This window comes from Lipophrys pholis (assembly GCF_963383615.2).
Source record: "Lipophrys pholis genome assembly, chromosome: 3".
Lineage (NCBI taxonomy): Eukaryota > Metazoa > Chordata > Actinopteri > Blenniiformes > Blenniidae > Lipophrys > Lipophrys pholis.
The window spans coordinates 11,423,208-11,439,357 of record NC_137627.1 but is presented as its reverse complement, the minus strand read 5'-3'; the positions used below and the strand labels follow the sequence as shown (position 1 = coordinate 11,439,357).

General features: G+C 40.2%; 1 protein-coding gene across 6 annotated transcripts in view; it reads left to right on the top strand.

The window, feature by feature from the left end:
* The window catches only part of dscamb (Down syndrome cell adhesion molecule b), a gene marked incomplete at both ends in the record, with an annotated part of 124,107 nt that overhangs the window by 9,491 nt on the left and 98,466 nt on the right, over positions 1-16,150 (top strand). For all 6 annotated transcript variants that reach the window (XM_080460540.1, XM_080460539.1, XM_080460537.1 and 3 more), the window contains 2 exons: positions 9,686-10,003; positions 11,447-11,593. In XM_080460540.1, the coding sequence (XP_080316666.1) occupies positions 9,686-10,003; positions 11,447-11,593 (465 nt within the window). The remainder of the gene's footprint in view (positions 1-9,685; positions 10,004-11,446; positions 11,594-16,150) is intronic.

Here is a 16,150-nt window from a genome sequence, read left to right as displayed (position 1 = left end):
CAAAGCTTCTTGATAATAACCCATTCATTAGATTCAAGTTTCCTCGAAGGCACGATGACATTGAGAAGCGAACGCTGTATATGTAGATGTAATGTAATTCTCTGGTTTGATCTCAACTGCAATGGTTGTTTTTCTCAAGTGACCTTTTTTGACTTCATGCTTCACGTTGAATTGAGTTTTTAATTGCTTCATTTGTACTGTGAAACATGCGTTGGCAGCAACCAGTGTAATATTTCCTGACTCTATATCCTAAATGGATGTCCTATTTAGGTCTCGGGGAGAAATAATGTCCCCAGCTGTCCATGTCAGGTCATTCAACTTCTTATGTCAACCCCACAAACACTGAAACCTCCCTGGACACAACTTTACCTTAGGTGGCATGCAGGTGGACCGCGGTCACATAAAGACACTCAGCACCTAGCAACTTTACTGAGGACCCTTAACTGTAATGTTGGGTGACATAATAGGGTTGGTTGTCCAGTGTGTGCCATGTCTACTTGTCTGACCGAGGTAAGCTGTCTGCCAAGAGGCATCTGTTCAACGAGAACGTTGCTGCTTAATCATATTATCAATAATGACAGAGTATGCTGACAATTAGATTATTTTGGAGGCGATTCGATTACAGCCACTCAAGACTCGGGCAGACTTGTTTAAGTATAGTAGTAGAGAATCATAAAAGAGGGAAGTTTCTAATGTTCACCGCATACTGACATAATTGCCCATGCACTGACTGTACTAGACACCCATCCAGAATGCAGTGCCCTGACATGTACTGTCACATGCAACTGCAACAATAATCTCTTTATCAGGAGAACATGTTGACACATGTCCATATATGTTATGTTCTTAATGCATCATAGAGCACATAACGCATGGGAGCACATATGTTTGCACTTTCCATTGTTTACATGGATCACGTGTTTGTTTTTTGTAGTTGCGTTATATTTAAAGACCTATTAAACTACACAAAAGATAAAATATATAATTTCACACGGAACTTTTAAAAAAAAAATCTAGCTCACTTGTGAGATATTAACATTTCCTGGTGAGATATAGCAAATGAGTTACATTGGTGGTGGTTGTGATTGCCAGAATTACACATATAGCAGAGCAAATGTATTTTATTTTTTATTTCGTAGCTTCTGTACTGCTTCACATTGCACACCATTTTTTTTTACCTCACTTGAATAAATCACCCAGTAAAAAAAAACAACCAGTCATATACACATTCGCTTGTGCCTGTTTGTTAAAAGGATTAGCATTAGCCTTCTATAAATACACAGCCTTCATTCCTGTTAATGAGGCTGAGTAAAGACTGCAGCAATGTTTGGCCCAGGTCTTGATAAAACTCAAAAATTATTGTAATTAACCGGTAATAAATCAGGTGCTTATATTTTCAAAACTCCTCAGTTTCAGCCAGATTTTTCTTCCAGGTTTGCACCATGAACTGATACTCTTTGTATATACGGTGAATCCACGCGTTACTTTGCTTTATTTACTTTACCATAGACGTAGGACTCCTCTCCACCTTTGTTGTACGACACAATATTAGATTTGTACTAGTGGAGATTTTTATTCATCAGCAGTAGCAGTAGAGCTGCTTTGGTTTGCCACCGTGTAATCCCTCATCATATCCTCGCTCATAATCATCACCAGCATAATTTAGACATCAGTGTCTTTATTACTCAGTTTTACTAACTCAGAAACAGTCCAGGATCTCTGGCTTTCCCTTGATGAGACTGGCAGCCACTTTGGCCCATTTAAGACATGAAAATAGACGCGAGGAGGAGGAGGGGGAGGAGGAGGGGGAGGAAGCTCATCTGCTGTGTGGGCCTCGTTTTAGTGTTGCCCGCCCCGCATAGACATCAGAGGACAGATCTGTCGGTGTGTATCAGCGGCTTGCGTACAGTCAGCCCTTTCTACTGTCATAGCACTGCTTAATATTCATGAGAGCAAATTGGAAGACAGTCATTTAACTTCCGTGCATGGTGTATCGCCTCTGGGCAGATCAGATCAGTGGGAATGCTTACACACAGTGGACTCTCCATCCCCCGGCCGGCTGCCTGGATCTGAACTCTTTGCGATTAGTGGGGCATGTTACTTTCATGTTTTTAGACTTTGATATACAGTCAAATTTACTTTGGTGTAAAATACGGTTTCCAATTAAACATATACCTGCACACTGTGTTTCCAATTTAGGTAATATACAGGTCAAAGTCCTACTTATGGTTGCCTCGGCTTCATCCGGTGATTCAGCACTGCATACATCACATTATTGCTGCTATCCATAAATCCACTGAGCAGAAATAGGAATTTGTTCGGGTGGAAAATTGCTTTAGCTACTGTTAGTGTTGAATGTGAGTGAGCCAGGTATGATCTCCACATCCCAGGCAGACTTGCCCTGAGGGCACAGAGCAGAGAGTTGCTTTAATTACCCAAGGTTCCTGCTGTCACATTGTCACCACGAGGCACCCGGTGCCACGCTACCATGCGGTGCCGAGTCCCCCCTTCGCACTGGCGATGACAACTCAGACAATGGATTTGCCCGCTCAACAGATGCAACACAAGTGCCCTCTGAAATATGGGGAGCTGAATCAATCCCACTGTCTCTCTGATTCTCTCTTTGCCTCTTCTTCTTTGCTCTTTTCTCCCCGCGTCACAGAGTGCTCATGAAAAAAGGCTGCTGCTGCATGAAAGACAGAACTTGTAACAATGAGTTAAGAGTTCCCATGTGACAAAGTTCATTTGAATACTACAGGTACCCGAGAAAGATAAATATCAGGCAAACTCACAGTGACTTTAACATGCTTTGATTGGCATTAGGTCGACACGTTCTAAACACCGTAGAAACATCATGGATCTCATTGTTGGAGACATTACTTCAACTGATCCTCTCAAATGGACACGAAATGGAACTGTCATGAATATGTAATAATTCCCCTCTGAGATTATGAAAGTATTCTGATATGGAGTGTGATACACCAGAAGTGCCCAATACATCGCTCGCGATGAACCAGCAGATTGCAACAGTAGTGCAGGTTGACTGTGTACCGCTCCGGAGAGTTCTCTATTATCTGATTGACATACATAGCTGCCAGTTTGCAATCTCTCCCCCTCTAACATGGAAGTCATAATGCAGGTCAAAGTTATTAAAAGCATCGATGACACATTTATTAATCAGTTTGTTGTGCCGCATAATTTATGCAGAACTGGCTATGTGACAGAGAGCGCTTCAGTCGGGTTCATCGTTCTGTTCGATAATATAAGGTTGAAGCAGTATCAATATATCTTTACTTTACTGCCTAGTTGTGTAATGTATTATAGAAGGCTTAATATCACCATAGAAAGGAATACTAGCTATAAATAGTCGATTGTTTGATTACTCCAGGTTGTATGAGAATGTTTCATGCGTGACATTGCAGTTTGGACGATTCAACAAGCAAGCAAAACAGTGTTGTTTCTAAAGTGTCCTTGTCAACTCTTTGGTTCGAGAACACTGAATTATATTGGACTTTGGGAACAAACTGTGGCGAATGGATAATCTCATATCAATCGTAGTTGAATCAAGTTTGAATAAAACTCATCAAACTTTTCTGTTTCTTATAACTCAGTTTCAGACTTAATTAACCGTTTGCTGTCCGGCTGGCTCAGTAGGCCACGTCTCCCTGGACTTTCAGTCGCTCAAATGAAAGACTAGGAATGATGATTTACATCCATTCATTGATTTAATATGACTTTATGCGTCGCTGTCATGTTGTCTTTAAAATTTCATATGTAAGATGGTTTCCTTTGACCAGTTTAAGTGCATCTTGTTGTGAGTGGGAATTGTTTGAGATTTTGCAATATCGAAACAATTACTTTGTGAAGCAGTTATACAGTCCGTGTGAGGTCAAACTCACCTTAGGTGATGCAACAAAGTCGGTTCCTTTTAAAAGCTATTCATTAGATGCAGAAAATAGATAATTTCTCAATTCGGTTCATGAAGCATGGAAATAACAGCAGTCAAAAATGCAAATAAGTTGAATTTCTCATCAAATCTTGTAATAAACCCCCCCTGCAAGGGAAGCTCTGAGGTGGCCTGAGGCTTTGCCTGCTTTGGGGGTCTGCAACATGATATTTTCACTGTAATATTTTGGAGAATCAGAAATCAGAAAAGGCTTTTACAACCTCTCTTAGGGACAATCTGAGTGGGCTTCAAGGAAAAGGTTGGAAACCACGTCATCGAACTGTTAGTACCCCAAATAAATACTGTAAGATTTTTAAAAACAATGGTATGCATTGTAAAGGGAACTCCTCTCGTGTCGAAGGTTCAGATCAAACAGCGTTTTCCATCCTTCATTCCTCCCTATGATAACCTGGCAGAAATAAAAATCACAGTCAATTATAGATGCATATAATACATTATTGAACAGTGCCATTTATTTCACCTTTGCAGTTGAGTTCATGAAAAATTATTCCAATTACTGATTTTCTCTCGGGCACTGTAGTAAGTGGTCGGGCCCCGAGGCCATTTGTTGGGGCATGACACGGTGCTCTTTGTGAGGTCTAAGGGGGTGATGTACCTGCGTCACTGGGCCATTTGTGGTCTGGCTCCTGAGCTTAGTCAATTATGGAAACGAGTAGCGTAGTGATATGCGCCCTTCCACCAGAGTCCATTTCTTCATTTTAATTAAATCAATCTCACTATCACTCAGTCAGTCTAAATTGAGTTGCTCTCACGTACTTTTCACATGTGAAATAGGCGAATATCAAAACAGCCATGGCATAAATCCTAATCCAATTTCTCCGATGCTTGCACAGAATAGAGGCTTTCCAAGCAGCCACATACTTCTTTGATGTATTTTTTCTCAAGCCATTTTTCCATTGTGGCATTGTGACGTTCAAAGTATCAATTAACTAAGTACCGAAAGTCAGAAAACTTTGATGTTATGTCTGTCTCTGGATTCTTTTTTAATTAAGTAGAATTCTTCAAATAAATTTTATTTTTAATCAACAACCTTTTGTTTTCACTTATTTCCAAAAATCCCCTGAAGAATAAAAGGAAACCATGAACAAGGAGTACAAGCAGATATTATGATGCAGAAATATCTAAATAATAATCTGCAAGCCACAGAAAGTCTTTAAGCACATTTCATGTTTCACACAAGGATAATCTGTGTTGGATGTAAATCAGCTAAAGCTATTTGAAAAACATAGACTGTCTTCTCCTTACTAACCTTGAGCATAACTCAAGAACAGGTGGGCTTTTGAACCCCCCCCCCCCCCCCCCATAACCAGTGGTATTATCAACAGAGCACTGAGAAGATTGATACTCCCTGTGCCAGCTGGAAAAAGAGAATGAATCAGAGTTTAATATGACTTTGATGTATTATTTTCATCTTGGCCACTGCCACAGACCCTTCGAGAGCACTGCGTTACTCTCTCCCACTGCATCTTGAAAGATTCAAATCTGCCAAAACTTTTTGCTGTAGGAGACAGTACCCGAGTGTCACAAGCTTAAATGCCGCATTATTTGATCAAATAGGGTTAAAGAGCCAATTTTACAACCGTAACAGATCTTTAATCCAATTTTTTTTATGTTTTAATGAAGTTAATTGCATTTTTAACTCTCTATGTTGTTTTATCTGATTCCCACTCATTGCGATGAGGACCATCATTTGCATCATGCGAGTTTGCTTTTGAGCCTCCAATGATGAAGTTGGGCATAAAATCCCCGCAATTATTAATACCTTGCTTAGCATTGTTGTGAAAATTACTACAGGATATTTTCCGGTTTTGTGGCATCAGTAAGGAGCAAAAACCTTCCACCACATAAGCTGCGCCGATCAGATTGGCTCGAAACGTTTCACAACAAACTGCAAGCTGATTGCAACCACACATTCCCAAGATTGTTAAATTATTATACAATCAGCCATTTTGGGGACTATTGATTGTACATCGAACAGCAGGCCAATCCATACTGCGGAGGAAATAATTATTGTACTCTGGGAAACGCTGCACTTTTAAAATGACTTGCGTTGCCGGATCTTGTGACAAAACAAGAAACCTTAAAAAGAACTTTTAAAAAGAAGCTAAAACAAGCAACAGTCTCCGAAAATATAATACAAATCTAAATAATGAAATAACATGAAAAAGCACCATGACCATTAAAAGGAGTTTGCTCAATCCTAAAACAATTCAAACATTTCACATTAATTCAACAGGACTTTAGTAGCAAATACTTTATATATCAAACAAATCTATGATAACGCACTTCATTATTGTTTTCATGAACTCACGAAAACACAAACTCATTATCTTACTTACAAAGTAGCGTAAGTTTGGACATTTAGAGAAGCATCAGAAACAACAGTGACTGAGCAACATCTCATTTTGAAATAATTACAGAAACCCAAGCCAAATAAAATACTGTGAAAATGTTATTTTCCTTATTTTTCCCGCATTGTTCTTGTTGGTTCTCTCTAAAAACTAAGAAAACACTCTCCCACAACCCTGTATTTTAATCAAAATCTGTTTCACTCACTTCCCAATGACAAAGTAGACACCGTCACTGATTTGCCGGTACTGGTTTCCATCTAAATCAGAGATAATCAGCTGCAGGATGGTGGTTGGAAAACCCTCCACTGTCTCCTGTTTGTGTGTGTAGAGTGTGGACCAGGTTGGGATGGAATCCACAAACAGATAACAAATATCTGTTTGGTGAAATTGTAGAGATGTGAACAAGCCCAAATAAGCCTTTTTTAGAAACAACTCCTACCAATTTTTGCAATCATTTTTCCATAATTTGAACTTGTCGTATGTGTATTTGCATTATATTTATTTCCAGTTATCTGTATATTTGATAGAATGTATGACTTTAGTCCACCACTTTTTTTTTTTATCTTGATTTCTTTATAAAAAATGGAAAATTCCAACAATGAAGAATATGTTGGCAATAACAAATTAGACATGATGTTAAAATATTAGTCACGGCATGCTACATGTTACAGTTTGAATTGACAGTAAGAACATTTTTAAATATTCAATATTTAAATTTTTTATTCAATTTTAATTCATCCACTAGTAGTTTAGTGCTCGGCGCGGTCTGTACAATGTTGCATCTTGATGTTTGAAGGTAAGGAAATGTTTGGCTTAGTAAGGAGTTGGAAATGTGAGCTGTTAGTTTTCATGAATAAAATCAGCAGCGTTAAGTACAGTATGGAAAAAGGTTCATTCAGTCACCAATTTATCCTGATACATTTACTACTAGCAGGCTGCCACAGGCTCAGTGAGTCACAGCTGACACAGTAAAGAAGAAGAAGATGCTCCACCATCAAAGTTTGCCAATAAAATATCAAACTGCCCTGTATTATAAGTACTTTGCTGTTATTTTGCCTGAGGAACTTGGATATGTCCACAAGGTGTACTGGAGGCTACTGATGGTAATTGCTTCATCAGATAATTTGTCTAAATATCAGGTCGCCTTCATCCTCATCAACATATGAATGAGAAACCAGGTGGGTAACTAAAATAGATTGTATAAGTAGGCTACAAACTCACAATGGGAATATGAGTCACGCAGTATTTGAATTATCAATGTGTGATTATACCATTCCAACCACGTGATAGAATATAATAATAGTTCCCGTGCATACTAAATGTGTCCGGTTGGGGGGGGTCATGGACAGCCGCAGCATCTTCCAACCGACACAGAGTAAGATGAATAAACCTGGACATCACTGAGCCGGTTCATGATGACAGGCAGTCACCGCAGTCGATTCACACTAATTTGTTTTTTGCCAGCGAACCAAACATGCATGTTTTGGACAACCACCAAAAGAAAACTCATGTGGACACGAAGACAGGATTCGTCTGTCAGGGGCCATGTTTGAATTGAAGACCGTCCAGCTGCGAGACAGATGCAAAAAAATATGGCGAAAAGAATTATGTGTATGACTCTATGAAACAGCGACGTTCAATATACATCGCGTTTATGGAACCACTTTTAAAGCTGCAAGTCACATGAAAGTCTTTGTAAGCAACTGGAGCCTCAACAAACTGCTAATTTGGTGGCCCCTATTTAAAACTTCAGAGGGATTTTAATTGGAAAATACAAATTTGAAACGCTTATCCTTGTATTTAAACACACAGCTCATACTGTATTATTGCAGAAGAACCTCAATGTAGTCACTCTTACTTTTAACCCCGTTTGTCTAATAGTAAAGTCAATGTTAGCTCATTATGTTATATATGTACTCAGTGTGAGCTCGTCCACTTTGTTTAAAGAGGCTTGGTAGATCTCCATTAGCTCTTACGATGAGTTAATGTTATCCTGAAAACGAAGTTTAGAAGTTTAGAAGTTAAAGCTGCACTTACCTTCTTTTTTTTTTTGCAGTTTCTTTCCGACTATTGAATGCATGCTGAGAATGTTTTTCCATGTTTATAACCAGAATGAACAGGTTAGAGCTCATTGTTACACATCTATTAGACTCACAAAGGTCTGTTCACCTGTCTGGCTTTAATCCTTCAGGGCATTTTCCACACACACACACATTTGTTGTATCAGCCTTCATCGGTCATATCATGCTCTGATTTCTTGCTTTAATTTGGATGAAAATGACAAAAATCCATCCATCCATCCATTAAACCATTCTAGCTACCTTTGACATGGGAAAAATCAATCCCTACGTTTGCAAGCTTTTTTTTTTGTTTGTTTGTTTGTTTTTGTTGTTTTAAAGGGAAAGAGGCTGTATTGATCTCGTTTGCCAATAATTTTGAATGCATGTCCCTAATCTGTACAGGCAAATGAGCGCTGTGTGGCTATGCGTGCATACATGAGCAGGTCACTGGAGTGTCTCATTGCTGGTGTAGAGCTGCTGGAGCAGAGAAAAGGATGGAAACGTTTGCAATCGGAGACCTTGTTAGGAATTTATGAAGTGCTAAAATGTTTTCTCCCCGGGGAGGGTCGAAGCCAGCTGCCAGGGCCACTGTAAGCCATTTAGTGCACAGGCCCGTCACCAGGCTTACATGGCAAGCGACACACACAAGTATTTTCTTCTTTGAAATACTCGTCCTGCAAACATCTGCTGGCTGAAATCAAACAGCTGTAGATTTCATTGGAGTTAATCGGTCCAACATTGACATTTATTAGCCTCCTCTTCTCTGGAGAACACTTCCGCACAATCTGCATTTAATGTCATTCTCTTTACTCTGACGCTGGCTCAAATGGAAGCTTGAACATGATCAAGACGACTGACCTTATTTCATAATTGATGGTAGTTTATGTTAATTTAATGTTCCCCAGATCCCAGTGATGGGAATACATTGATTATTCCGAAACCACTGATGATAGACTTTGAATAGAAGCACATACCGTTAATGGCTTTTGAAGAATACTGATTTGAGCATTGTAGTATTAAAAAAAAAGACATTTCTATTGATGTGCCATAATAACGATAATGCACAAAAATAAATTAAGGAAAGCTTCAATATTTTCTTATTATTAGAATTAGTTTGAACTGTCGTTTTCTAGATTTTTTTTTTTAAATGTTGAAAAGTGACCCCAAAAATATTATGTATTACAAAGAAATGATTCAATACCACAAAACTTTAAGAACAACAACAACAACAACAACAGAATATTAAAAAAATAAAAACGTGATATGTGTTTGTGACATCAAACCTCCCTGTGCTTTCTGTTTTCCAGTTTTCAGTGAGGACCTACATTCCAGCTTATATTTTGTCAATGCATCTCTGCAAGAGGTAGTATTTGCCAGCACCACAGGGACCTCGGTGCCCTGTCCCGCTGGGGGCGCACCGCCTGCCTCGCTGCGGTGGTATCTGGCGACCGGCGAGGAGATCTACGATGTCCCGGGCATCCGCCACGTCCACCCCAATGGAACCCTACAGATCTTCAACTTCCTGCCATCCAGCTTCAGCAAGCTGATCCACGACAACACGTACTACTGCACTGCCGAGAACCCGTCTGGCAAGATCAGGAGTCAGGATGTCCACATCAAAGCTGGTGAGAGGAGATGAGGGCTTACTGCAGGAATAGCACTTGTAATGACGGAGGTGTGCGGAAGAAATTGAACATTAGTTGCAGTAGAAGACATGAAAGACACAGTTGTACTAAATATAGAATCACAACAGGAAACCCGGATGAAGGCTGATAAATTCAAATAAAAATGTATGTCAGTAGTACAAATTTACTGAAATGTGGGGATCCAAAATGTTATAGTAACTTTGCTCCGTGTCTCACATTTTCTCGTGGCGCTCTCGTAAACGCAAAGTAGTTGAAAAGCAAAAAGGATGTGTAATTGTCTGACTTCCATCCATCATCTGTTTATCTCCTGCCAACCTAATTCTAAGATATATAATAAATACGATTAAAATTGAAATGTAGATATTAAAATCAAGGTCATTTTCTCGCCTTGAAGCACGAAGAAGTATCAAGCAAATATTTCCCATTTAAAACATAATGTAATCGAAATGAGCTTCCCTAATGATTTCTCAAAACAGAATACTGCATAATGAAACACCAAAAAGAAAGTACAGACTAGTTTTTCCATCTATCCCGGGTTTATAAATTGCAACTCATTTTAGCAAACACACTCACTCCCAGCTGAAGTACGGCTCCAGCTTGAAGGGACATGGACCTCTCAAGGTTGAATCGGCAGAGGGTTAAAAAAAACAACAAACTTTTTCTGAAATATTTATTATTCGCAGAAAAAGGTCAAAGGTGTACTACAACAAAAAAAAACTTTGAGAGAGGCATTGAATAATTTTCAGCCACACTCATCCACTGAATACATTTACAGTTTGAGATAGATTTGTACGTGTTTGTTATACCAAGGACAAGTACGATCACAGGTGGAAGGAGCACAGTGCAAATCTGGAGTGGAGTATTAAATTGTATGCAATTACAAGTAAAAGTACTGCTTTTAAATAATCACTTACATGAAAATACGCCCAAACTACTCAACGTGTTAGTTACTTTTTAGTCACATTTAATCTTTTTTATGTGATACTGGTTTGATTAAATTCAAAGAAATACATATATATGAAATACATTCAAATAAATTTCTCTGTTTTAAAAAAGAAAATTAAGTTGAATAGTAAGTCAAATATTGGGTGTACTCAGTAGCTACCGAGGGATTTAAAATGTAGAGATGACAGGTTGTATCTTGTATGGGTATAATGACACAACATACTCCCCAAATATTATAGTAAATCAATTATTTGTAATACTACTTGAACTTGTCAATCAGGTTAACACTCATTAACAGTCATGTTAATGATACCACTGAAGACAAATTCTAAATTGGCTCACTAGTTTTATTAATGATTTTACAGTTCACGTTCTTTGTTCTTCACACTGTGGCTCTGGATTTTCTTCAAGATCCCCAAATTTCCTGCAGCTGTCATCGTTCCTGTTACAACCTGTGTTTGTCTTTTTGTCCCTTAGTTTCCCGGGAACCCTACACGGTCAGAGTGGCTGACCAGAAGGCTATGAGAGGCAGTGTAGCCGTCTTCAAGTGCATTATTCCTGCTTCTGTGGAGGCCTACGTCACTGTTGTATCATGGGAGAAGGACACCGTTTCACTCAGCTCAGGTACGTGCAGACTCATTCATTCTGGGGAAAAAAAAAAAAAAAAGCCTGTTAAAAATGCACAATACCTGACGGGTAAATTGGTGGTGAAGGGGCCAAAACATGGCTGACCACGTTTGAAAGTATTTCCAGAATTAAAGAGCCCACGCTGAAGCCTTTGTGTTTCCAGAGGGAAATGAGATGACATGTTTGACAGAGGAGGATGTTGCCTTTTTTTTTGTGTGTGTGTTTATTCCTGATCTGCAGTGCACTCTGCTCTTTGGACACGACGCTCTGTTTAGCTGTGAGTCACGGTCTTACCTGTTTACTGTCGCTGTCTGCCATAACTGGAGCTCTGCAGCTCCGGTGCAGCCCCTCCGTCCCCTCACTAGCCGGAGGATGTTGATAACTGTCACATCGAATCACCAAGCTTCTCTCTCCTGTACGCACTCCACCTCAGCCAACTCCATTTTGACTCCAGCAAGGGGTAAAGTGGAACCGTTTACATAGCATTACATAGCATTGACCTAGTTACCCTCCTTGTTTGAATCCAGTGCTGCAGCAACACTTCTGCGGGTAGAATTTTTACCCGCGTTAAATGGGATGCTTATCTCTTTGATTGCTCCATGTACTGCCCGCTGGCCGATTTCGCCTCATACTGGCCGCGTTCAGGGACGTGTAAGTGAGCACTTGATGTCGTTTGACTGAGGGCAGAATCTGGGACGGTGTTTTGGTGGCATTTTAAATGTGTCTGCTCGAGCATGATGATGCGTCTTGTGATCCATGCCTGTGACTTATTTACTTGAGGTTACTCCAGTTAGTCGCTGCGAGCTGCTGGTTGAAGACATCCCCGAATGTCACGGAGAGCGAGCGAACACACAGCGTGCAGACGTGATTACGGTCGGCAAATGAAATCAATCATGTAGACGAGACCCGGGGACGATGTTTATCATCACTGTGGCTGGAAAAAGGTGTCCTTTATGAGGATAGAATGCCGCGACGTGTCGTCACTCTGTTTCAAAAACAAAAAGTCTGAATCATAAAGTTAAAAATAAATAAATAGATGTTTCTGTGGGGAGGGGGGGGGGGGGGGGGGTAGTGTGTTTGATTATCATTTCTTTTAAAAAGCAATGATTGCTTAAATCATCACCAGTGACGTGTGTTCTCCATCTCAGCAGGTCTGACAGCCTATAGAATATGCAGTGAGGTTTTGATGGATTATACTGTATGCTCAGTGTTCTTCTGAGTTCTTTCGCAAGCGTTCAGGAGAACAACGATATTGGATTGTCCATGTTTACTCCAATAAGTATTGCAGCAGGCGAGTGCTGTCAAAAGCATGAGCACACGGTCAAAATCACTGCTGCTCGGCGATAAATATTTGATGGTAGATTCTGATGCATGAGCGGATTCACCTCACACTGTTATGGAGAGGGTATGTTTACTCTAGGAGCGAGGGTTAGAGGGAAACGTGCGTGTGTGTGTGTGTGTGTGTGTGTGTGTGTGTGTGTGTGTGTGTGTGTGTGTGTGTGTGTGTGTGTGTGTGTGTGTGTGTGTGTGTGTGTGTGTGTGTGTGTGCATGCATAAGCAAAAAAAAACAAGCGAGACACTGTGAGGATACCAAATAGGCTTGACAATGGCATCTGGATGCAGTTTGACCCTGCCTAGATTTCCCGCTTTCTCTCTCAGACCTGCTTTTCTTTTTCCCTTCTAGTTCTTTTTTTTTTTTTTTTTTTCAGATTTTTCATAAAAGAAGACTTGGTCTCAGTGGACACAAAATAAAGCTATCCCACAGCCGCCGCTGAATTATTAATGTCAGGTTTTTGTTGGGAACGGTAACATCAAGTGCACTTCTCTTGCATTGTGCATCAGAATGAGAGGGGAAAAAACAGGTCTTGAGATTTTTTATTTTTTTTTTCCCTTGGTGAAGACACAAATAACGGGGATTGTTAAAAAATGTAGGGGGATGATGTCGCTTGTGTATTAAGTGAATCGGAATACACACATGCTGCCTACCGTGGAGACACTCTAAAACATCCGAAACCTTTGATCAGGCCTCATGACGTGTCAACGGAACCTGCTCGACATCCATCAGGTGTAAATGTGCTTCCTTCGATCAGTAACTTGTGGAGAGCTAACCGGCTTAAACCACACCTGCGGAAATCTTTTGAATATCCAGTGATTCACATTAGGGTCAAAAATAGATGCATAATTAAAGACTAGGGCCTGTCTTAATTAATCCGCTGTGATTGAAAAGTTAATTACAATATGAATTACCTTTCAGAAGGAGGACTGCTTAGTAGTCATTTGAAGCGGCCTGTTTTCAATGTGAATGAGCGCGATGTGAGCTCGCCGGGTCCTAATGTTGCCACTAACATACCATTAACCCGTCATGAATTTTAAAATGAATCTCGCAGCACGAGCTTTCAAATGCCCGGTGACGATCGCCTCCTCGCTGCTTTTGATAAACAATTGACAGAGCTAATAGAGAGATGAAAGAGGCAGACGGAAAAAAAGGGAAAATAGACGGCAAAGTGCAGAAGGGAGGGCTTGCGCTGTAGATCCCACTGTGGTCCTGCCAGGATTGTATATAGCGGCCCTTAATTTGAATGCACATGTGTGCTGCTGCGTGCACCTTTTGTGTATCATCGTGTACGTAGCTGCAGTTTTTTTTGTTTTTCTCTTTTTACGTGCCCTTGTCTGCTTGCATGTCAAGTGGCCATGCTTCTGAAAGGGGAGGAAGACAGGGATGGTGTTTTTTTTTTTTTTTTTTGTGTTTTCCATCTACCTTCCTTTTGTCTCTCATCATTCATGATATGAGGCAGCGTAATGAGCTGGGCGGCCTTGGTCGCAGACAAGAGCTTTAGCAAAAAACAGAGCTCAGACGCTGAATTGAGCTGCAAACATGTCGTCACAGAGACCTTGTACTCTCCTCTAAGGTGCGCTCGGCTGTATGTAGTGCAATTTGAGAAAGAAATTCTGTGTCTATTTGTACTGGTTCAGCTTTCCTGAGGCGAACTATTAGCTGTAATCTATCGTCTGTGAGGTTATTTTCCTCTCTACCTGCCGTGAAGACGGAGTTATTGGCGTCGACATACTGTCTGTAGAACATTAAATCCATTTCACCTTTCAAAGCTGTTTATGGAACATGTTTATTTTCATTTGCATTTAGTTTTGTTTGGACATCTTGCAGACTTGAATAAAATTGAGTACAATTAAAAGAGTTCATTATTTTATTTCTAATATTCACCTCACTTAGCTCAACCGAATGATTTAAAGTTACAAATGTTTGGGGCAAAGGTAAAGCTCATGAAATACTCAATACTCCAAAACAATACCATGTGCATGGTGTTTAATTAACCTGATTTAAGTGATATCAACAAACCATTTCAAGCTGTGCAAATATAAATACCATAACTAAAACGTACACACTGCTATTAGTGTCTCAAGGATGTAAGTTAAAGGTGAACCAACTTATGTTTATGAATTAGATCAAGTTTGAAGGACTTGATTCATTTAAGGTTTTTACCAACCGAAGCAATTCAATTCGGTTGGTCCAACTATTTCCAACTATTTTCTTTTTCGGTGTAGAAGATAGCGAGAATGGATGTTTTTGTTGTTTTCATCCAAATCAAAGTAAGAAATCAGAGTAGAATATGACCATGTCCATCCATCCATCCATCCATCCATCCATCCATCCATCCTGATGGCATCAGTGGAGTAAATAATTTTCTCCAGTGAGATCCTTCAGTCACATTCATGTGGACTCCTCAAATGGTGCAAAGTGCTTCCTCCCTCTTTCTGCACACTCCTGTCTCATGGGTTCTTCTTAGTGCTTATAAAGGCCAATTAAACAGTTTGCTTACTAATAGAATTGCAGACTTTAAACAGTCGCTGGGTTGCTGAGGAAGTTTTTTTTTATTATTTTTTTAAGGGTCTACTGTAGGTGTTTGGTTTACGGGATCACTGTTCAGCAGGAATTTATCATGCCAGCGAAGTGCCACCGCCTCCATTTTTCACTGAGATTGACAGTGAGGGCACTGAGAGGCAGGCAGAGATGGGGCTGTAAATTCAACACGCCCAAAGTCAGGCCAACCTTGAAAGGAGGGCACAGTGGTAGAAATGGGCTGACGAGGAAAGAAGATAAAATGAAATGTAGAGAAGGGGCAGGCAGATGAGAGGGAAGGAAGTGAGCTGAGAGTTGGGAAAACAGGGGGATGAGAAGGAGGTGATTTAAAGAGGTATAGAGGAGTGTGGGTGAGGCTTTTTCTTGGGTAAACAAGACACTGCGTCACATTTAGCCACATGATCTTTCCCTTCTCTCCACTTTCCCTCTTTTTCTTTTTCCTTTCCATCACTCACTATGGTCCCCCGTCTCTCGCTCAGATTTGGGATTTTCCGTCTCACACAAATATGGTTTGTTGATCTTGTTTGTGGGCTGAAAAATGGGTCACGGCTCAAGCAGGAGTTGCATGATCCCTTCATATGACTGCACGGCGACTTGGCGGAAGATCCAGATAATAGTATGAAAGTGTGTACTTGCACGTGTATAATTACACTGTGCATACTGCATGCGTGTCTGCG